This window comes from Camelus dromedarius, chromosome 2 (assembly GCF_036321535.1).
Source record: "Camelus dromedarius isolate mCamDro1 chromosome 2, mCamDro1.pat, whole genome shotgun sequence".
In the NCBI taxonomy this organism is placed as follows: Eukaryota; Metazoa; Chordata; class Mammalia; order Artiodactyla; family Camelidae; genus Camelus; species Camelus dromedarius.
The window spans coordinates 117,691,218-117,713,903 of record NC_087437.1 but is presented as its reverse complement, the minus strand read 5'-3'; the positions used below and the strand labels follow the sequence as shown (position 1 = coordinate 117,713,903).

Below are 22,686 nucleotides of genomic sequence, written 5' to 3'. Positions count from 1 at the left end.
CTTACCGTAGGTGGAGGCATCATGTATGGAAGAGGATGACCGCAGAGGAAGTGGGCTGTGAGGCAGGTGACGGGAGCTGGGGACATCTGGACACGTTGAGGTGACAGAGCTGTTCTCTTGGAGCAGTCTGTGTGGTGGGGGCAAGTCCTGGCTCTTAAGGGACATCTGGCAGGAGGCAGAGATGGAGAGGGGTCTGCACCCAGACAGGGAGGGGAGAGCCCACCTGTAGGAAGAGGGGGTGCAGAGGATCAGGTCAGGGACAGCTGGAGGGGCGTCCTGGGGAGGCAGAGGCCCAGGGGCCGGCAGAGGAAAGGGGTCGGGCCAGAGAGGAGGAGGAGGGCCAGGAGGGCAGTGTCAGGCATTCGCCGGAGATGCTTGGAATGAGAGGGAGTGCTCAGCTAGAGAAGAGTCTGCATTTCTCACAAAGATTCCGGATGCTTCCGTTCCCTGCTCCAGCTTGAAAACCAGCTCTGGTGTGCTCTGTTGCTCAGTCTTAAAATCTCAGAGGAGGAGCCAGTAAATTCCAGCCACAATAAACGAGCCTTCGTTCCAGAAACCGGGTGTGTGGGGATTAAAGATAAACTGGTTTTAGCCAGTGTTTTTCAAAATGCTAGTGGAAAATCATCCGTAAGTCCTGGAATTAATTTCAGGCATTCTGGCCGGCATGTTAAAGCACTTAAATGGGGTAGAACGGAGCAGAGCCCAACAGTCTAGACTAGATTTGGGGAGAAAGGCAGAAAACAGCAGAACGCATCACACACAGTAAGAGTCCGACGTGCAGAGCTTTGCTCCCATCCCCCCCGACACATTGTGTGTGTAGCTTCTGGGAGTCACTGTAAAATGTGTTTCTTATGAGGGGAGGCGGCTGTTAAAAAGATAAAAGCCCCCAACTCTAGTTGGGTTTCCCTGATCACCCCGTTTTTCTGCAAGAACATTCTTCATCATATGAAAGGGGTCTGAAGGGCTTGAAAGGGGAGCTGCCATCCTTCCATGCCAGAAGTCCAGTGCTGCCGGACCAGGATGTTTTTGTCATTGTGACAGAAAGTCAGAAATGTCACTGACTGATAAAGAGGCCTCTGGAATCCAGGGGGGCACCTGTGAGCCACCTCTGCCGAACGGGGAGAGCGTCGCCTGCCCCTGCAGTCAGGGGACCTCGCTTCTGACACTCGGGCCTGTTCTGTGGTAACCGTTGCTGCACAAAACAGGCCCAGCGTCTGAGCCCCTGGCACTTCCTCTTTCTCTCTATTCTAGCCTCCGGTGCTCAGATCAACAAAAGCAGGCGTTGTCTGGCAGATTCAATGATGAAGGAGACTTGTGTTCTAGAGCAGGATGACTTCCTGATGAGCTGGCTCTGGGAACCCCACCTCTCCTGGAGTTCCGGGGCTTTCCTGAGGAGTCTGTTCCTCATGCCCATTGGCCGACCTAAACCCTCAAGCCCCACGTGGTGCAGGTGTCCCAGCGGGGGTCCCATCTTTGTGGGTCCAGAATCAGCCTGGAGCCACCGTCCACCTGTGGTCTCCTTGTCTCTGCATCTTTGGGGGCTGCGCTGCTGGAGGGAGAGTCCCTGAAAGCAGCATCCCGGTGGGTGGCCAAGACCAGGCAGGTCGTCGCCTCTGGAGGGCTGTGTCTTCATGTCTCTGTCGGTTTCTGTGTCTCACTCAAGAAGCTGGCGCTAGGAATCTGTCAGTACGGGGTCCCCCAGTCCTCAAGGAGGTCCTGCTGACACGGGTCCATCCTGGGCTCTTTCCTCTCGCCTCCTGGGCCGTCCTGCTGCCTAGGGACTGGGCCAGTGCCAGATGTCCCCAGCCAGTGCTCCCACTTGAGCATTTGAATCACTGTCCCAGGCCAACAGTGGTTCTCCAAGAGACACAGCTCTGGAAACGTTTGTTTTTCTTGGCGTCTGTGCCGAAGATCAAGTTGCTATATTAGTTGGGAAAGTCCCACAAAATTGATAAATAGAAGTTGTTCCAGTTTTACTTCTTCCTGTCTTGGGGCGTTATGCTTTGTTTCATCTATTCTCTCCAATATTAAAAATACATTGTAATGTGCAGTTCGGGGGTGTTGAGATAAATTGCTTAATAAAGTGCTTTGAAAAATCATCGGGCTCATAGAGAGCACGGTGTGGAGCTGCCGGGCTCGTGAAGTCCCATATATTTAATCTGGGCTCCTCGTGTTTCGTCAATACTGGGGAGAAAATGGGGCAATCGGGAATTTTCAGGTCGTTGTGTTTTCCTGCGGGAACAATCCCTTGCGCGCCCCGACACTGGGGGCAGTGTGGACGGCTGTGACGAGAACCGGCTGTGCTGCGCTCGCCTTTCTGGGCCATTGCTGTGCCGGGGAGGGTCCGCGGGGCTTCTGTGTAGATGAGCCTGTGGGGCCACTGAGCTCTCTGTCTGGGGTTCCAGCTCCGGCACGAATCCTGACCTTCAGTGGCACGGTGACTACTCCGTGGATGAAGGACATCGCCTTGCCCTGCAAAGCTGTTGGAGACCCTGCTCCTGCGGTAAAATGGATGAAAGACAGGTAACCAGTAACCCAATGTGCACCCTCGGTGAAGCTCTAAGAGTGGGCGGCAGGCCTGCTGTGCTGGGCCCCGTGGTCTCCTTCACGTTTGCACTGGCGAAAAGCTCCAGGAACACAGCCCACTCTTCTGAGATGGAGCGAGGTGGGGAGGGGACAGTGGGGGAGAAGTCTTGACTTTAGCACTAAAGGGATCCATCTATTCTGTCAGTTCTCTAAAAATTCAGAGCTATAAATTCATAGCAGAGCGCCCCCGAGGAACATAGTCTAACCAGCCCAGTAATGTCCAGGGAGGTTTGCTGTGCTTATCATGAAAATCCCCAAACATCTGAGATGGACATACCCAAGGTTACACGCAACTTAGCTGTTATCTGCCTCTCTGAGATAACAGGCCAACTAACCTAACTCAGATGCTCTTGAGAAACGGCTTTAGGAATGGAATACGTTAGGACTTAGTGGAAGTAAAATCTGGTCTTCATGCTCGTAGAAATTACTAAAATAATAGCAATCGTGATGGAAGGGAGACAGTGGGTGAGATGTACCCTGCCTGGGTGACTTTTTAAAGTTCTTTATCTCTATTCAGAAGATGAAATTAAGATATAAACAAAGGGCTGAGAAGTCACTGATGGGCATAGAGATTCAATAGCAAATGGATTCAGAAGTTCCTAGTTTCAAACAAGAGTGCTTAAAAGGCATAAACTCCTGAAATAATGGTCTTGGTCCAGGGACCACTTTCTCATCTCTCTTCAAGTTAGTTAATCCAGAGGAAATAAGCAAGCTCTCAAGGTCAAGTGGCCTTCCGTGGGACGTGGGGGTGGCCCCAGGTGACTGGACCGTCCCCACCACTGCCAAGGCTGTGATGTCACCAAGGGGACTCTTTATAGGAGGGTCAACTCATCACCCTCTCAACACAGCCGGCTCGCTTCTTATACCAGAATCATTAGCAACTATAACTCTAAGTGACTCTACAAGCGAACCCCATATTTAGTTGTCCCCAGGTGACTTGGTCAAAATGGCACTTCTGCTCACAGAAGGAATTCCCAAAGAGCGGACACCCCCGGTGCCTACCTGGGGGAGGAGAGAGGGGCCCACTGGGATTTGACAAGCACTGACCCATGTCCGGGGCTGAAATCCAGGCCCCACCACACAGACCTCACCTCAACACAGCGTTTATTGCGTTTATTTCAAAGACCAGAACTCAGCTCTGTGACTGTTTCCTTCGTATAATCAGAGTTTAGCTCTCACTCAGCGTAACCCTCCAAACATGTTGCTTGCTTCCGAGACAGTGTTGGTGCTTGTCCCCAGCCTTAGCCAACTTGGATTGTAATTTCTTTAATCTGCGCCTTCTTCTTCCTGTGAGGCAGTAACGGGACACCCAGCCTGGTGACAATTGATGGGCGGAGAAGCATCTTTAGCAACGGGAGCTTCGTCATCCGCACGGTGAAGGCGGAAGATTCCGGCTACTACAGCTGCATCGTCAATAACAACTGGGGGTCGGACGAAATTATTTTAAATTTACAAGTACAAGGTATTGCACTTTGGAACCCTTTTTAATACTTTTGGTGGGCACGCCTGTGTGTGGAGAGTGCATGTGAGCGAACTGCAGAATCAGCCTTTGTGAAGGGCTAGCCGGCGCCTTTACGTCACAAGACCGTAGATGTTCACTTGGGGGGGTGGTGTGAGTCACCAAATCAGAGTAAATTAAAAGCATTCATATTCCCAGAGATGACACAGTTTACAACTTTTCCTGTTGACAGCCTACTCTCAGTTTTCTTTATGTGTGTGTTGCTGAAAAAGTCCTCCTTAGTAACATCTGCTGATTGCAGTTTTACTCCATGTGTGTCCAAGTGTAATCCAGGAAAACACCAACAGGAAATAAGGCTGCCCTGCGGTGGTTTGTCTGCTAATCAACTGAATTATTATATACAATACATGCAAAAAGGACACCAGCCGAAACTCTCTGTTGCATTAATATGTAACTGTGTGTTGAATACAGTGTAGGCTGCTTGATATCACACACCAGAAGTGCATGACAAGTTGAAGATCATCAGATTAAGATCGTGTCTAAAATCCCACGTGGCCACTGATTGGGTTCAGATTTGCCTGCACAGTGATATTTTATCAGTAGAAAAAAATCGAAGTGTGTACTTCTTTGGATTTCAGTGTCATCACATTAATAAATCACAGAAAGTAAAAATAAAATCATCGCAGTCAGTGGGAGGGGAGGGCAGGAGAAGAATTACATTTTTTAAATAATGTGAAATTGATCTAGAATTTCAAGTACCTTCAAGTCAGGAGAATTCCAGGGCATTTTAGAAGACAGACAGTATATTAAGAGATGGATCCATTTTTCATGGCTTTTGGTTAATATATCAAGCTTCTCTTGGAGAAAAAGAGAAGGACATTTTATGGGAAACTTTCTACATAATTTGGATAACCTAGTCCTAAATTTCTTCAGTGTTTCTGTCCACAGACCTAATCCAAAATATTACTGAGCCCATTGATTAGAAGTGTGTGTTCTTCAGACCTTGCTTGGCAGTTCAAGTTCACATGCTGCCACTCAGTGACGTGTGCGCCTTTGATTTCGGAGCTGTGTGTGTGAGTGTGTGTTGCATCTTGGGGAGCAGCTAAAATAGTGGGGGTTTTTGCAGTTTTCTTCCCACTAGCCACACTTCCCTCCCCCGCTCATACCGCTGAGAACAGAACAGCTCAGTGGAAGCCACTGGTCTTTCTCACTTGAATCATGGCTGAAATTCAGACTAAAATACTGCATGGATCCTTAGTAAGTTCACAGAAGATTTCAATTCGTGATGAGGCACTCAGAAATTCAAGGAGTCGGTGAGGAAAATGAGGAAATAATTCCAAGTGGAAATGTGGCTGAGTTCTCTTTAAGTGATAGATTCAGTCTGTTCTGTCTCTTTAGCCCAGAATATCAGTGAAACAGACATTTTGACAGAAGTGATTGCGTATTTTGTCAACCCGAAACACTTACTTAATAAATGGCTGTTAAAAATCATTGAGTAAACGACTGTGAGAGAAGACTGAAGATGTGAACAACTAACTCTTGTTTTCTAAAAACTGTTTCCGATCTAGTTCCACCAGATCAGCCTCGCCTTACCGTTTCCAAAACCACGTCGTCCTCCATCACCCTCTCGTGGCTCCCTGGGGACAACGGGGGCAGCTCTATCAGAGGTAAGAAGCTGTAGTTGCCCACAGTGGTTGATTAATTGTCATTATCCACAGGCTGATTAGTGTCACATCTTTATCAAATAATTGTTATGTGTCAATTTATCTCTCCCTCCAAAAAAACGCATCATACAATTCATTCTTCCATTACCTAGACAAAAAAAATCTATTTTTCTAGTATTTGTTGAAACTCATCATTCATCCAAGGAAGTCCATCCACAGAATGAGTATCAAACATCCAAACTAAGTGAAATATTAACAAATATGAAAAAGAAAGAAAAAACAAATTTGGTGCTCTCTCCCCACCGAGATCTACGTTGTGTGTCTTCCTCGTGTTGTCAGCGCTGTATCCTCCGTTCATGTCCGCAACCCTTCCCTCCAGCGACCACAGCTACTGTTCTGACCACAGAGTCCCGAAAGATGGGAAATGGTCTGTTTGCACAAATCTTTCTCAGTTAGTGCAGGGCGGAAAAGAATAAAGGAAGTTTGTACTGAAGGGCCGAGATGGCGTGATGACCCCGGCCTCAGCGGCGTCGGGAGGGTGTTCTGATCAGGTTGTAGACCACGGCGGGGGAGAGGCTCCAGAGGAGACTGAGGGGGCCCAGGATGAAGGAGCTGAGTGACGGAAGAGGTCCGAGAGCAGGTGGGGGGAGGACGGCGGCTTGGATTTCCACAGGACATCCTTTCTTCTGACAGAGGAAGGCGAGAGGACAGCTGGAGATACAGGAGCGTTCCTGGGTGAGGCCAGCGGTGTCTGGAGCAGCCCCTCCCAGCTCGTGGGGACAAAGCTGCCCCTCTTCCCAGCTTTGCTCTCAGTGACCTCGGCCCGGCTGGGGGTGTTTCCACACCGCCGGAAATCAGAAATGCTCGCCATTGGGGCTCTTTTTTTTTCCCCTCAAGAGCCAGTTGTTAAACACTGATTAGCATTCCACTGGGCAAAGGGGAGGATCTTTCTTTTTCTTAGGAAAATAAAAGGTGAGATTTTTTTTTTTTAAATAGTAGATTGACTAGGGGTGAGGGTGTGCTGGTGGGTTTGGGGAGCGTGGGGAAGATTTACAACAGCTGCTGTGGGAAACGCACGGGCAGTCGTTAGTAGATGAACAAAGCTTTGCCAGGCGGGAGCCGGGCCCCAGCTGCAGATAAACAGCAAGTTGTAGTGGCCCCAGTTATCACCATTTAATGACATTCTCCAGTGATTCTGGATGGCTGGGCAGACAGGTGGACTGCAGGTGACCAAAGCTGGTGACTGGCAGGGTGAGTGCGGCAGGCTCAAGAGTGTGTGAAAGCAGGCTCCTTATTGAGGTGGCCTGCCAAGGGCTCTAGGCTGGCTGGAGGACCTTCTTCTGAAAGAAGCAAAGTGGGGCACCGAGGGGACAGTTCAAGGGGCCCTCACACTCGAGGCCCCGGTGAAGTGAAGGCTGGTTCTGTAAGTGGGAGGTGACAGGGGAGGTCGTACTGGAACGGCTAGGAGTGGACGGGCTTAGAGATGAAGCCAGCTTTAGTAACAGTCTCCAGGCAACATCAACCAGCAATCCTTGGAACCCAGTGATGGCGAAAGCCGTTGGCATAGAAGTTCCCATCGCCAAGGGTTAGAAAAGCTTCCTAGACGTGGTTTAGATGGAGGAAGTTAGAAGGAAAGCCCAGTCCCCACGAAGCGTAGGGCACCGAGGAGGTGGCGAAGTCCGGCTGTGTCCGTGGGAGCTGGGCCCTGATCCATCACTCACCTGTCCGGGGCTGAAGGAGCTGCCAGGAGTGCAGATCGGGGACGGGGAAGGGGAGACGAGGCCCAGGCAGGCAGGGGGACCACCCCTACCCCGGCCCAGGCTGCAGAGGGCCGGAAAGAGAAGGAGGAAGCCCGGGGGAGGGTGCTGAGGGAGAAGGAGCCAGAGGTGGGTGAGCTCCATGTGAGAGGCGTGGAAGCCACTCAGTGCTGCCCACTGGCGCGAGGAGCCTCTGGAGCGCAGAGGTGAGAAGCGCTTTCTTCGCTGTGTTAGCCGTGGAACTCGTGGGCAGGATGGAAGACACTTGTCCGTTGGTGTGGGGGCATCGTGCATCAGGCTGGCTAGGCCTGGGCTGCTGGGTGTGAACCTTTAGGAGACAGGGACAGAGCCGACAGCGTATGTTTGCCCCCAGGAAGGTGGTTAGGATGGCAGGGACGAAGGCTGTAACAAGGAGAGATGTCAGCCGTCACAGCGTTCAGGAGGGCAGGCTTCAGATTCTCGTGGTGGGATTCGAATCTTGCTTATAAGACTCTAGAGGTCGCCTAAACTCTTTGGACCTCAGTGTCTTTATCAGCACAGGGGAGGTAAAAATTCCTATGTCACAGGGTCACGTCAGGTAATATGAGTAACAGACTGCAGACATGCTTGATGCTTCATGGTTGCAGACGGGGTGGGGTGGTTGAGGATATCCCTGCCCCCGTTGATAACTTACTCGTTTTCCAGAGCGTTGGTTCTCTTAAAAATAACTCAGCTTCAAGGGGGGAGGGTACAGCTCAGGGGTAGAGCTCGTGCTTGGCACGCACGAGGTCCTGGGTTCCATCCCCAGTGCCTCCATTAAATAATAAATAAATAAATAAATAAATAAACCTGATTATCTCCCCACTCCAGAATAAAAACAAAACACAAAGGAAAAAATTAACTCAGCTTCAGAGCACGCCCACGCCCCAGGATTCGGGCACACGTTTTCTGAAGGTCAGATGTTTGGAGATGGAGTCTCCACTCCCCACTGCCCACTTACACCTTTAAAGGGGAAGGGGCAGGAAGGGGCTTTGTCCTCGTGGCACTGTCCAGCAGCACCGCCCCCGTCTGGTGAGGTCTCAGTACCTCACCCTCGGTACAGCGTCACAGTGCTTCTCCCGGCCTAAGGGGAGCTTCCTGGAATCGCGAAGAGCAGGGACATTCTCTCCCAAAGACGGGAGGTGCTGGGAACTCATCCCGGACGGAAACCTAATCGTGCTCTTCCGAACGTGTCTTGTCTTCTGAAGGATACATACTGCAGTATTCTGAAGACAACAGTGAGCAGTGGGGGAGCTTTCCAATCAGCCCAAGCGAACGCTCTTACCGCCTGGAAAACCTGAAATGTGGTACTTGGTACAAGTTCACTCTGACTGCGCAAAATGGAGTGGGCCCCGGCCGCATCAGTGAGATCATCGAAGCGAAGACATTAGGAAAAGGTGGGTCGGCCTTCTTTTGTTTCTATATTCCCTCCATTTTCCAAACCAAAGAGGAGATTGAAATCACAAGAGATGCATCATGTATTTGCATGTTTGTGAGTTTTGCACTTTTTTTTTCTCCAAATGGGTTTGGCAGTGTTACAGCGCACTGAGAGAGATGGACGGTCCCTACAGAATATTCTGGTTCTCCTTTTTCATTTGAAAAGCGAGGGCTTTGGTGTCAACATTAAAGGTCCCAGGCTGAGCAGCCATGAAATGTGACCTTTGCCCTCTCACTGTGTTCTGGTGTGACCTTCTCCCTTGGTAACCCCATGCCCCCATCTATAATATTCACATTGCCCCCTAGGCTCCGCTTTCCAGGTGGGAAGTCACTGTGGTAGGTTGTTAACCTTTAACATGAGTTGGTTTTCTTCCCTGAAACGTGCACCTTCAGGGAGGTGACCATTGCCCTTTCGGGGGGCAGTGATGTTTGGCAGTGAAATTTGCAGCCCGGAAACCCCAGGAGGGAGGGAGGCAGCTGCACGTGAGTGTCAGTGAGGAGGCCAAGGGCGTCTTTGTAGGTTTCCTCTCCTCTGAACTTACCCACCACCGAGTGGCCCGGACGGCAGGAGAGCGGGAGATGAGGGTGTTATTTTAGTTATAAACTAGGACCTGAGTTTTGGATAACACGTAACAGGGTTCAGGTGATGAAGGACAGATGTAGCGGAAATACACCCACTGGGTCCTCGGGCTCCAGCGTGAAGCTCTGGGATGGGAAGGAGGCCTGCGGGTACTTCCCAAGTCCCACTCCGTCTTCTCTGAAGCCAGGTCCACGGCAGGACATGGGGCTGCCCAGCACACCGCAGTGCTTCCTCTGAAACCACTCGAGGAAACGCACACGTGGGAATAGCGCTGTTCTTCAGGGAACTCTCAGATTCACAAGAATCTCCTCCACCCATCCAGCGCTCCCTTTCACACCCAGGTTATTATGGTTGGAGACAGCCCAGCCCTTTGGTCCACAACATCCCTAGAAATAGTGGACAAGTAGCAGGTGATCTGTGAGCCCCCCGCCTGGCAGAGAGCTGCCCCAGGGAGACGTGGGGTGACCTTGACGCCCTTCCCTCGGGTATCCTGACCACCGTGTGCCTTCTCCCGCAGAGCCCCAGTTCTCCAAGGAGCAAGACCTCTTTGCCACCATCAACACCACACGCGTGAGGCTGAACCTTATCGGCTGGAACGACGGCGGCTGCCCCATCACCTCCTTCACGCTCGAGTACAGGCCCTTCGGGACCACAGTCTGGACCACAGCCCAGCGGACCTCTCTCTCCAAGTCCTACATCCTGTACGACCTGCAGGAGGCCACCTGGTACGAGCTGCAGATGCGGGTGTGCAACAGCGCTGGCTGCGCCGAGAAGCAGGCCAACTTCGCCACGCTCAACTACGACGGCAGTAAGTCCGCGCGGGGCCGCTCCCGCCCCGCCGCCATCCCCGCACAGTGTGACACTGCCCGCCCAGCCCCTTAGGCTTCGGGCCGTTCAGCTGGCCCCTCCAGGGCTCCCCAGCCCCTGCTCCCACGTGACCCCAGCTGCGTCCCAGGAAGGGGGCTGAGGGCCTGCGGGAATCTCCTTAGGGAGTCTTGGTGCAGGAGTGACTTCTCTCCGGGCTGAAGGCTTCTCTACCACGTGGTTGCGCGCCGGGTCCACGACCCTGAGCTAACCTTGCTTTTGTTGTCTCCCTCCCCTCCCCCCACCCCATCCCAACCCACATAACAACTTTCTTTTCTGCGCTCATTTAGCCCTTAGACTGCATGTGCAAAACCAGTTTTCCATGGTAAAGGGGCTTGTGTTAGTCTCCGAGCAGAAATAGAGGCCCTGTTGGAAATAGGGTAAAGTCATAGGGTGGCAGTGGGCACACGCACACACACACACGCACGCACACGTGCAAACATGCACACGCGAGCACACATATACACGCACACTCACGTGCACACAGGCAGTTTGCATGGGCCTTCTGAAAATCAGGTGAGGTGTCTCGTGACATTTAGTTAACTGAAAATAAGTGACACAGATTTTTAGCCTTTTTTTCCTACGGCTGCTATCAAGGACCATTTATTAATGTCTGAAAAATGCCAAGCCCAGTGAAGCTAAAAGGTGGGGTGCCCTTGACCACCACGTGGTGGGGAACGTGAGAAAGTCCTGCCCAGCAGCACCTCGCTGCAGATCTCTGCAAGCCTCGCCATGATCCTCACTCAGGAAAGGCAGAGGCTGACTAGGTGCTGTGACCACAGGGTACAACCGGCCTCAGTTCATCAGATTGGAGGTCCCCTCGGAGCCTCTGTCCCGTCCCCTCTGATCAGGTCGGACCAGGTGTTGGAAGACTTCCCCAGAAAGCCAGAACCTGAGCAAACTCCCCCATATCTGCTCACCGCTACACCTTCTCTGCTTATGTGCACTTGGGATTTAATTAAAGCTCCGGCAGGAACTTCCTTGAAATGCAGGTTATACTGTCCTAAGAAAAGAGTGTCCATAAAGCCAAGGACTCTCAGACACGACCCGAGGAAGCTCACGAGGTGGTGTGGACTCAGCTCCTCACTTGGCCGTTTTCTCCTGGCCTGGCCTGTTCTTCCCACCTGCACCCTGTGCAAACCCACCCCTGAATCTCTGCCCAAGGTTATCCCCTGACAAAGCCCGTCTCAGCCAGAGCCCAGGGTTGCCTCCAGCATCTCAGGCCAGGCCCCATGAATGCAGGAAGGTTCTGAGGACGGAGCCCCCTCGTGCTGGTGACACCAGCCCCCCGCCCTGGCCCCTAAGGCGCGTCTGTCCCACAGTCCTGGGGCGGCCGGCCCAGCCCCTCCTCAGGAGTTTGCTCCCTGAGGGCCGCCCTCCCTAACCTTCCAGCCTCAGTCGCAAGTGAATTCATTCAGAGATGTCTCATAGCAGAGCGTCACCCACTGCAGAGCAGCGCAGCTAAATTACTTTCCACCCCAACGCAGTTTCATTCTTTGATCTTCCAACATAAAGGACTTTGACACAGACCGAACATTTTATCTAGCATTGAAGGGCTCCCCAAAGTCCTTTGCTAACAGGGTCCACGTCTGGGCAGTAAGTACATTGCTCACTGCAGGCTATTGACTTCTGTTAACTGCCTCCGGAGCGTCGCACCCTGGCGCTCAGCTTCTCCGTAATCTGTGTGGTGCCGGTGCATTCAGCTTCAAGGTGCATGTCAGTGATATGTTCACGGCTAACTGTTTAATTAGAAACCGCTCATGTGCAAAATTTGAAACTGTCGTTCTGACTTACAAAGTGCGCTGCAGGGTTTAAATATTTGTCTTCTAGAAAAAATGCTCTCACTTTACCCAAGATCATAGATTATAATCAGGAAAAAGTCCTGGGAGCTACACTGAAAATGTCCTGAAATCTGAAATGATTTTATTACCCTAAACATTAGAATACTTGGTTCTGTTTCCTTGAAAAATATTAGATATTTCTTTGAACTAATTTTGTGGATGATATAGCTTTAATATCCCTTTTGTTACATCTGCCTGAAGAATTTTTTTTTTCCATTTTGGGAAAAACAAACATTGAGAATGAGCCTTGTACCTCTACCAGTCACATTTCAGATTCTTCCATGTCTTTGTCTGACTCTTTCTTGCCCCATTTCCTTAGCCAAACGCTTCCACTTGTCCTGTGTAGGTCTTGGATTTGCAGACCCCTCCTCGCCTGCGTCCCCTTACGTGCCTCTCACCTGGGTTCTGAGCATTTGCGGACTTGGGTTTCTAGTGAAAAACACTATGTGTAAAGTTGGAAGAATGTTCTTCTTGGCCTTAGCAGATGGCAGAGGGGCCTGGTGGTCTGTTGTCCCTGCTCTAGTCAGTAAATGAAGGGTACTAACCATTTTCCTCTGAAGGAAATTGCATTATTTTCCCTAAATCATGGAGAATACAGTGGGCGGGACCATCTTACATAACAGTGGGCCCCACACAAGCCCCGTGAAGAAAAGGATGCCTGTGTTTGTCTCTCCTCCAGCCTCTGTGCAGAAGGCAACTTAAAACAGCTTAGAGTTCAGTCTGCTTAGGTGTTTCCTTGTAATTCTGAATAATCTGAATTTCATGGCATTATATGGTCATAAGTAGCTTGCTTTAGAGACCTGGATGGCTCCCCTTTGAAAAGTTGGCTTTGCTTTTATACCCTGAAATGAGAGTTTTAAAAGTAGATTTGGTGTCACACCTGTGATGAAAAAGCCAGGATTTTAAGCTCCTTTAAGCCAGCGTATCTGGTACAGCCTCCCCGCAGACTCCCTTCTGTCCACTTGCCAAACCTTTTGTCCCTGCTCTGATGTGCAGTTTTTCAAACTGCCTCTCCCAATTGTGCTCTGGGTGACACTCAATTCCAGGCAAATGCGTGTGGCTTTTTTAAGCGCCCGGCCTGGACATCATGTTTTCCAGTGTCTGCACCCAGCAGTACGTTGCACAGTGAGGTCCCTTTCAAAGAAGTGGGCTTTGCCCTTGGTGTAGATCCTGGTCTTATGTTCCAGAGAGCAAGTCTGAAGTAGGACAGACAGGAGACGAGTGAGCAAGGCAAGAAATTAGGGAGGACCCAGAGGAAGAGTCCCTCTCATCGCTCATCACTGCGGACGCCCTCGGATCACACGGGCGTTCTTGTAACCCGCCATCCTGACGTCATTAACGGCCACCTAACATCATGACCCTGCTTTCAGGTACAATCCCCCCACTCATTAAGTCAGTTGTCCAAAGCGATGAAGGGCTGACGACCAACGAGGGGCTCAAGATGCTGGTGACCATCTCCTGTATCTTGGTGGGGGCCCTGCTGCTGTCCGTGCTTCTGCTGGTAGTTCGGAGAAGGAGGCGGGAGCAGAGGCTAAAGAGACTGAGAGGTGAGTCCAGGCTCGCGCTGCCAGCTGGGAGGGTCCTAACCCCCAGCGGAATGACCTTCCTTCTCCAGGCCAGGCCCCCCCACTGCCTGCCCATGTGATGTGCCTTCAGCAGGACCGCAGAGGCTCATGGGCAATTCAGATCAATGCAGCTACTCAGAAACCGAGCGATAGTCCCCCTCTTTCAAGTCTTCTGCGTCCTAGCCGTCAGCAGGGCAGGCAGAGAGAATTTTGCTTTGCTTTGTTTTGTTGGGGGGGGGAGGTAATTGGTTTTACTTATTTATTAGTTTTTTTGTTTGTTTTTTGTTTAACGGAGGTACTGGGGATTGAACCTATGACCTTGTGCATGCTAAGCATGTGCTCTACCACTGAGTGCTCTACCTGCCCCCCAAAGAGGATTGTCTCCACATGGTTTACCAGTCCCACTGTCACTTCCAGCTGCTGCCGCAGGGCCGCCCGTGACGGCCTCCTGTAAAGAGACCCGTCAGACTGGCCCTGGAAATGAGCCGGAATGAGAATGCTTTTATGACTGGGAAGCGGAAATTGAGGGCTTAGGGTACTGGGAAAGCACTGGGAAGCAGAAAGCAGACACTGCTGAGCTAGACATTTGAGCCGAAGCCCAGTGTAAAAGTTTTGCTTTAACTAAGATAAGAAATGATGGGAGCTGAGCCCTTAGGCTGGATGAGAGCCGTTGTCAGCGGCACCATCATTACTGCAGATTCTGCGCATCGGGGCGACTTCCAGCTTCTGGCCAACAGCCCTGCTTGCCCTTGGGCTGCAATGTCAGGACTGTGAGTTCCTTCACATACAACACCCTGCACAAGACAGTGTTCTGAGTTCTCCTCTTTACCTGTCAGAGTATTTAACCAAGCCACTTCTTGGTAACATGCATGTCTGAGCTGTTTGCATGTTTATATCCATGCAGCCTGGAGTATGAGACGTCCCGTGTAGCCTTCAAAGTGGCATTTGCGGAGCAAGTCTGGAAGCGCTCTCTTTAAAGGCCCCCTGCGATGGCCCGAAGGCTGGCTGGTGGATTTGGGAACCACTAGCCTCTGGTGTAGATGTAAATACCGGATGGGACCCTGGTCCAGGTAGCGCAGCGGAGCACGGGGCTGCTCTCACCCGCCTCGCGCCTCCCGAGCTCTCCGCTTGATGGGACTCTAACACGTTTTATTGTCAATTGGCTTCCACTTTGCCAACAAATTAAAACAATTGAAGTGCGTCGCACTCCACCTGCACACTTCAGTAGTCCTTTCGTTTAAATCTTCTGCGGCCCAGTCATTCAGATGAGCTATCGGTCTTACTGAAATATCCTTTCTCGATCATGTTATCCACTTACCTTTTAATTTAGCAGATTCACTTGAGTGAATCCGATGCCCTAAGCACTGTGCTGGGTGCTCCATGCACAAGATGAAAAGACAGAGCCTTCTACACTTGAGGTTTAGTGTAGGAGGCAGACACACAAGCATGGACCAGAAAAAGAGCCAAAATGCCACAAAGGCTAAAATGGGCTCCAAACAATCCTCCGTCAGCACCACAGAGGAGGTGGTGAACCCCAGCTGGGGAGAGCAGGGGCGGCCACTCAAGAGCTACAGAAAACAGCACTACAAAAACATAATGTTGCCTAACCTATTGAGAAATTCAGTATCAGGTGAGCTGTGCTGGATTCCATTCACAAGGCTTCATCATTAAAATACTAAAAGGACCTTTTTGTAACCCCTCTTTCACCAAAAACAGAATCCCGTAGTCGGGCTTTGGGGACACTGTCATTGAGGTACCAAGGCCGTCTGTTCTGGTAGCATTTATATTGTTTTGTGTTTCTAGTCTACTTATGACTTAAGCACGCCAACCTCACTCTTCTTTGCCAAGAGTTGAGGAAAAGATGCTAAAGATGTTGCTGACTCTTCCAGGTGCATTCGAGTTAGGCTGATGGAGGCTGGGAGTCCTTTCTTTTGGTTCTTAAAGGTCCCTTGTAATTTAGTTATTGCTTTGCAAAGGCTCTGTCCAGAAAACATCCTAGACCTGGCATTTTTATTGTTGGCATCTCTTCTGTTAGACACTAGTATTTTGTGACTGGTCTTGGTAAAGAAAGCCCTTCGTCACATCACAGGGAACAGCCTTTCATTCCCCAGAAATGGTTTTGTTTTCTTTGTGCTGGAAAAGAGAGCCAACACAAAGGTTTCAGTGGGAAGGAAATCAGTGCTGAGGCAAAGAAGATGTATTCCTGGGAGGTGCTGAGGAGCAGAGAATTCCAGAGAAGCAGCTCACATGCACAGAGGTATCTGCAGTCTGGCATGCTGTACGGGCTGAAGAAAAGCTTGAATCTGATGAGAGGGCAGCACGAATGCAAAGGACTGGGTGCCTAATCCCGTCCTCTCCTGATGGCAGGTTTTATTGTGGAGGCACTGAAATATTCAACTCAGCAAACCGTTGTTGATTCTCTCCCAGGTACCAGGCAGAACATTTCTTAAAACCAACAGTAAAGTTTTCTTATTAACATTTCTATTTGGTCACTAGAGTTTGGCTAGGTCCTGGAGAGAAAAAAGCTTCCTAAGGCCCTGTCCCAGAGCTATGGAAACGGACGTCCTAGTGGCAGCCAGCAGGGGCTTACAAGGGGCAGGCTCATCTTTTTATAACGCTGAAAATTGTGTCGTAAAAGGGCAGAGCACGTGACCAGGGTTATGAAGAGGGAATCTGAGAGGCCAGGCCTTGCCCCCAAAAGATCTTTGTCTTTTGGGCCTGCAGGGCCCTTGAAATGTGATGTTAATTAGTGACACAAGATATTTCCCATTTGCTTGTGGAAAGATCCAGCCACAGAGGTTAAGGTGGTAAGTGCCTACCTATTAGACAGAATTCGCTAGTACGGTCACCCAGTTACTGCCTGACCCACGTAAGGTGCAGATCCTCTCCCTGGGTTAGAATGAGTTCAAGTATATTTACACATTCCACGGAAAGAGTTGCTTCCTACGGTATTTTACTGTGCAAAATAAGGACATTTCTAATAATCTGTCAGTGTTGCCTGAGCAACCACGGATCAGGATCAAAACTGGAAATAAGAAAATTTGAGTAATACTGCAGGGGTCTCTAATAAACACCGTAAGGTCAGCTTCACATTGTTGACCTTGTTTGATTGCTAGTCAGTACTCGGTGCTTATAAGCAGCGTTTGTTTCACTGTATAGACGAGCAGCCTAGTTAGATGAATGCACCAGAACGTTCTTTTATGTAAAAAAAAAATTTTTTAAGGAAAGAAAGAAAAATGGGACTGAAGCAATTTAGTCAACCTATATTCTTCCTTCCTGAGCGCTTTACTAATTTTAGAGCATAGCGACCTCCTAAGGTCTAAATTGTCTTCAAGTGCTACATTTAAAAAAAAAAAAAAAAAACCTGTAACCTTACCCGGGAGTTCAGAAGCCACACATTGTGCTTTTAATGATGCCCTGATTTTTCCCCACCTCTAGGTCCCTCAAAGCGCATGGTTGCAGAATGAGTCACTGACTGGGCCCACCATCCCAGCAGCCTCAAGCTTATAAAAATGTGATTCCCGTGTCAGTAGTCAATTCCAGGATCACAAAAAGCTTCTTCCTTTAGTGTGAGTTTACCCAAGAGGTAAAATTTTATGTTGGCACCAACCGGTATGGGTAACTGTCAAAGCCAAACCGAAAAGCTGCTCCCAGGGTATCAAATAAGCTAAAGACAAAAATCAGTAGAGGACATGAAATTTGAGCATGTTTCAGAGGCAAAATGCTCTTCTCCCCTTAGACAGAAACATACGGATTATTTTAAAGAGGCTCTGAAATGGATGCAAGTTATGCCGCTGATCAGTCCCAGAAGGCCGTTCCCAGAGAGAATCTGGCCTTACGGTCCTACGTGGGCACCGTTTAAGGGGTGGGTCACGAGGGGTCGTCTTCACTTTCCGAGTTCTCATATTCCATTTATCTGCTCTGCAAATGCACTAGATCTCTCCTCATCCGTAAGACCAAACGTTAGCTTGAACTTGAATAATCCAAAGGAAGAGGGGTGTGCATCTTGGAGCCCCAAGGTGCTTGGACTCAAGGTAGACAAATAAAAGTGGCCTTGGCACTGATGCTTTGATCTCCTGTGTGTGCAGAGGGTCCCCAGTGTTCCTGAGTGACGAGGAGGGAGTGAGCACCCGAGAGCCTCCATGCCGGGCTGATTAATGTCCAAATTGTGGCTTAGGTGGGCTTGGAAGCCTGGACTCTGAAACTTTAGTTCTCAGCTGTTTCCTTCCTTCCTCCCTCCCTTTCTTTCTTCCTTCCTTCCTTCCTTTCTTTTTTTTTTTTTTCTTTTGACCTTAATTTCTTAATAAAATTATCCTTTCAGTACTCCAAATGTGTTAGGGCAGAACTAACTGGGGAAAGAGTTTCTGTTTCTGAGACGCGGACGCAGAGAAGCAGTGGGACTTCGGCTGGGCCAAGCCACGGAGCTAGGACAGCCAGTGGGCCGGCAGGAGGGAGGGAGCTGACGTCGGCCCTGGCGCTCGGCCCCGCCCAGGGGTTCTGTTTTATCCGTGTTTGTGCACGCAGGTTTCTGAGGTTGCAAGTCCACGTGGTGGTCTCTGGGGCACGTATGGTTTGCTGTGTTTTTGGAGTCAGCTCTCACTTGAGCATGCTGATGGCCGGAAGTCCTGTGTGTGGTCCCGTAGAAGTGTGAGTGTGTGTTTTTAGCCCTCGTGAAATAGTGACTTTAAGAGACCCTTTCAGTTCCACGGGAAGGCAGGGAATATTGCGAGGCACCTTGCTAATAAGCGCGTTCAAGAGATGGTAAAGCAGGGTGGAACCTGCTGTCCCCAGATTGATGCTGCGTTTTTGTGAGTGTGCACCGGTGACTTCCCGCTACAGGTGCGCACCTCCGCAGCTTCCGTTTTACGTACGTAGAACTTGGGAGACGGAAGTGTAGTGGCTATGAGTGAGAGTCTCTTTTTTAAAGAAATGTGTGGGCTTGTGAAATAGGGGGCAGCTCAGACTCTCAGGACTGGCACAAGCGCAGTGCCTTGTTAGTAAGAACCTCCGTGCCACGTGCAGACCCCAGAGGAGCGGTGGCCCACCCGCAGAGCACACGGGCCGGACCAGGGGCGCTCCTCGCCCCACTCGGGCGCCTCGTCCCCAGAACTGGCCGAGCCACGTTTTAATCGACAGAGAGCTGCCATCTTCCATGCTTTCTCTCTTCTTCCTGTTCCGTAACTCTTTGCCATACGCGATCCTGTTTTAGTCTCTAAGTAGCTATGTGAATAGGTGCAAATGAACTTAATATTATTATGCTCTACTTTTCTGACAAGAAGACTGAAGGGAACGTATCCAAAAATCACAGCTCAGTCAGGGAAGAGCCAGCAGAACTGAGAACACTGTTGTCCACCCCTGTTCTCTCTCCATGAAACTTCTTCAGCTTTGGAACATTCAAGAAAGAACTAGTCTGTCCCATCCACACTAAGCTAGCTTAAAAAGATCTATCAATGGAACATGGAATCAGAAGCTGTATTGACACAGAATCAATAGTTACTTTATAATTTTATTCTTGCCCACCAAAAATATTTGGTTTATTTATCTTTTATCTTTATATTCACTACATCTCAGGCTCCCCTATATTAAAATAAAATTAGGATTCCTTCTTGTTTGCATATCTTCAACCTACTGCCTCTCTTCACTTCTTTTCCCCACTGGATTCTTCAAAGGGTCTTCAATGCTCAGCTGCATTGCCTCTCACCAGCTCCCACATCCTCACGGTCTCACTCTCCTCCTCCTATCCCAACGAAAGTGCTCTCCTAAAGGCAGATGACCAATTACTTTCTGATCCCCAAATTCTCCTTTCAGTTACCGTTTTCTAGCCCTCTTTTGCACAGAGTGTTAGCACGTGTTATTTTTTTGAAACTGCTCCCTTCCACATTTCAGTATCACTAGACTTCCTGGTAGTGGTTCTCCACCATTTCTCATCCCAAAAGATGCAGGGAAGAACACAAATCCAAGGGTGGAGACGCAGAAGTAGTGGGGGCTTTAGAAAAGGTGTCACAAAGTCTAAATCTCAGGCTGAGCCGAAATTTATGGGGGAAAATGTGACAGGCAACACTAGAGGCCATTTAGCTGTGCTGGGCAAGAAGAAGGGGGCTTGGGGTGATGTTCTCACGTTAGCAGACGGCAGGTGGAGGAAGAGAGACTCCACGTCTGCTTTGCTTTGATGTGCACGGAGAGGTGCTCTTCAAGCCGGAAACGTGGGACAAGAAGCATAAAAAAAGAAAGGAAGAGCGAGAGGAAGAGTGGAGGGGGACCTAGAAGCAGGGAAGGAAGGGAGGAAAGAAGGGAAGAAAGAAGGAAGGAAGGAAGGGAAGGAGGGAGGAAAGAAAGAAAAAGAAAGAGAGAGAGAGAGAGAGAAAGAAAGGAAAAGAAAGAAAGAGAAAGAAAGAGAGGAAGGGAAGGAAGGAAGGGAAGGAAGGAAGGGGAGGGAAAAAGGAAAACTTAGGTTGGTTGCTTGAGAAAATAATGAGAACCCCTGATTTTTTTTTTTTTTGGCACCAAAATTTTTATTAACTTCTTGCTCTCATTAAACATTCTAAACAATATATAAACATTATAAACCAAATTAATCCCTTCCTGACCCAGGGTTGTGATAGGAACCCTCAAGGTACAAGGTGAAGTGAAGGCAGATCTAAGCTACTTTCACGGGTCTCCGGCCCCTCCCGACCTCCGGCTGTTGCGTCTCTTGCCCTGTCTTGGCCATCCCTTAACAGTACATTCCAACCTCTGTAAAATGGGGGCTGAAAGTACCAATCTCATTGTTCTGAGGTTTAAGAGAATGCCAAGCACTAAGCCAGGCCCTCAGGAGCATTCCAACTCCAACAGTTCCTCCACACCCTTGACATGGCTCCTCAGCTGTCACGGGCTGAGGAACCAATGAACCTGCAAACCAGGAACATGGGTAAGAAGTCCGTAGGCCAAGTGAGGGCCTGGATGGGACAGTGCGTGAGAGCCCCTGATGATTTAAATTGACTTATTCTTTCAAAACCTACTATATCCTGGGCATTATCAGGGGAGGAGAGAGGATGTTGCATAAAGTAGTATTTGTAATCCTTTGCTATGAGGGGAGGCAAACCATATTTACAGCAAACTATTACAAAGGCTCTGAATGATACGTAGAAACTCTGGGCACCAGGCTACGCCATGATAATCCACCGAAGGGGAAGATTTTTTTTCTGACTGGAATGATTGGGGAAGGGGTCACATGGCTCCCATCCCTAGACCCAAAAAGATAACGTTTTAAGATTCTGAACAAAATGTTCCCAGACATAATCCCAAAGACCTTTGTAGATTATCTTTGAACAATCACATCAGAGCTGTTAAGAGAACAGTTGTACTCCATACCACTTTTGAAAACAATAAATTCTAGAACTTACGGGTTGAAATAAATTAGTTTAGGTTATAGAAAAGATAGTTTGTGAGCAGTCAGAGAAGTAAAGGGGCACACCAGAAGCTGGACCGGCACCCAGTTTGACAGGGCTGGCTGAGGACAGTACCTGGCCGCAGTGCCGGGCTGAAACACGGGCGGGCTAAACCTATTTTTGAAATGGCGCCAATCCACGTGGGAAGGCTAACGTGTTAGAGGATGAAGCCCAGACCCAAGGAGATAAAATTCAATATGGATAATCGTGAAGTCTTCTGTGTAAGTTGCAAAAATTCATTTACAAAACATACAGTGAGCATTGTGTTCTCACTGGTGCGGGGGAAAGAGACCATCAAAAAATTTCTGGTTTCTGCACTTGGCCTCGTTTAATAAAGGACAATAAGAAATCACAGGTCTTTCACAGAAGAGAGTCCCAAGTTGAGAGTTACCTGGAAATCATGCATCTGAGGAATGGTTGAGAAAATTAAAGAATTCAACCTGGAAAAGAGAATGCTGAAGCCAAACAGTGGACATGATAGCTGCTTGGAAATATTCGAGCGGCTTTTCAGTCATTCCAGAGGTGCTGCCACTTCCTCCAGGTAGATATTACATTACAGGATTTCAACACCAGAGAAGGCAAGTGTCTCTCACAATGAATTGTATCCTCAGGAAAAACTTCGTGTGGCTTTGCTGTACCAGGGACTGGGCTGAGCCTGGAGACAGAGAGAAAAGGGCCAACGGGAGACAGCATGAAAACAGGGAGTCCCCACGCGAGCCGGGAAGGCTATCCTCGCTGCGGCGCAGGGGTCCTCAGGAGCCCAGGGAACCAGACCACCCCCGTCCCCTGCTGGGCTTGGGGAGGTGTGCGGAGCAAGTCGTGTCTGCACAGAGCGGTGTGGGCGGAGGACGGCCTTGGAGGAGCAGAGCCACGGGCATCTTGGCAGGGAACGCAAGCGCAGGAAACTCAGAGAGACGGCTGGAGGTCGGAAGCAGGAGGCCGCCGAGCTGGAAAGGCAGCCTGGGCCCAGCACAGAAGGCTGGTCGTCTGCACTGAGGAGTCCTGTTGGCAGGGAGGTTTAAAGCACAGATGGTGTGTTTCGGATCCATCACCCCTCCTGCTGTGTGGGTGTCTCTCAGAGGGCTGGGCGTCTGGAGCTGGGGAGGCCAGGGAAGGTCCTGACTAGTCCGTGAGAACTGAACTGAGGAGAGAGGAAACAGCAGAAGGCCCTGCTCCCTGTGCAGCTGGGAGCCGTCAACAGACGTGGTAGGCAGGTCGGTGCTGGGAGTGAGAGGGGGCGCTGTGCCTGCAGGAAGGGTGTCGGCCCCTTCCCTGGAGTGTCCACAGCCCCAGCTCATCTTAACATCTGTCCAAGATGCTGTGAAGGGGATTCGGACATTTACTAAGAGGCTGATTTCAAAAGCCTTTCATGCTCTTAAGATACTATGATTCCATGACTGAAAATATCGTCTTAACTTGTCCTAGATCTTCTCGCCCCTAAGCAGAAGCAAGTCCGAAATTCCATCTTCTCCTTCCCCTCTCCCTGTG

The 22,686-nt window shown here is 49.9% G+C and overlaps 1 protein-coding gene across 1 annotated transcript in view; it reads left to right on the top strand.

Moving 5' to 3' along the window:
• Window positions 1-22,686, top strand: part of DSCAM (DS cell adhesion molecule) — a 664,041-nt gene that overhangs the window by 603,087 nt on the left and 38,268 nt on the right. The window contains exons 23-28 of the mRNA XM_064477198.1: window positions 2,406-2,523; window positions 3,885-4,048; window positions 5,614-5,712; window positions 8,693-8,881; window positions 10,019-10,309; window positions 13,577-13,753. Coding sequence (XP_064333268.1) covers window positions 2,406-2,523; window positions 3,885-4,048; window positions 5,614-5,712; window positions 8,693-8,881; window positions 10,019-10,309; window positions 13,577-13,753 — 1,038 coding nt within the window. The remainder of the gene's footprint in view (window positions 1-2,405; window positions 2,524-3,884; window positions 4,049-5,613; window positions 5,713-8,692; window positions 8,882-10,018; window positions 10,310-13,576; window positions 13,754-22,686) is intronic.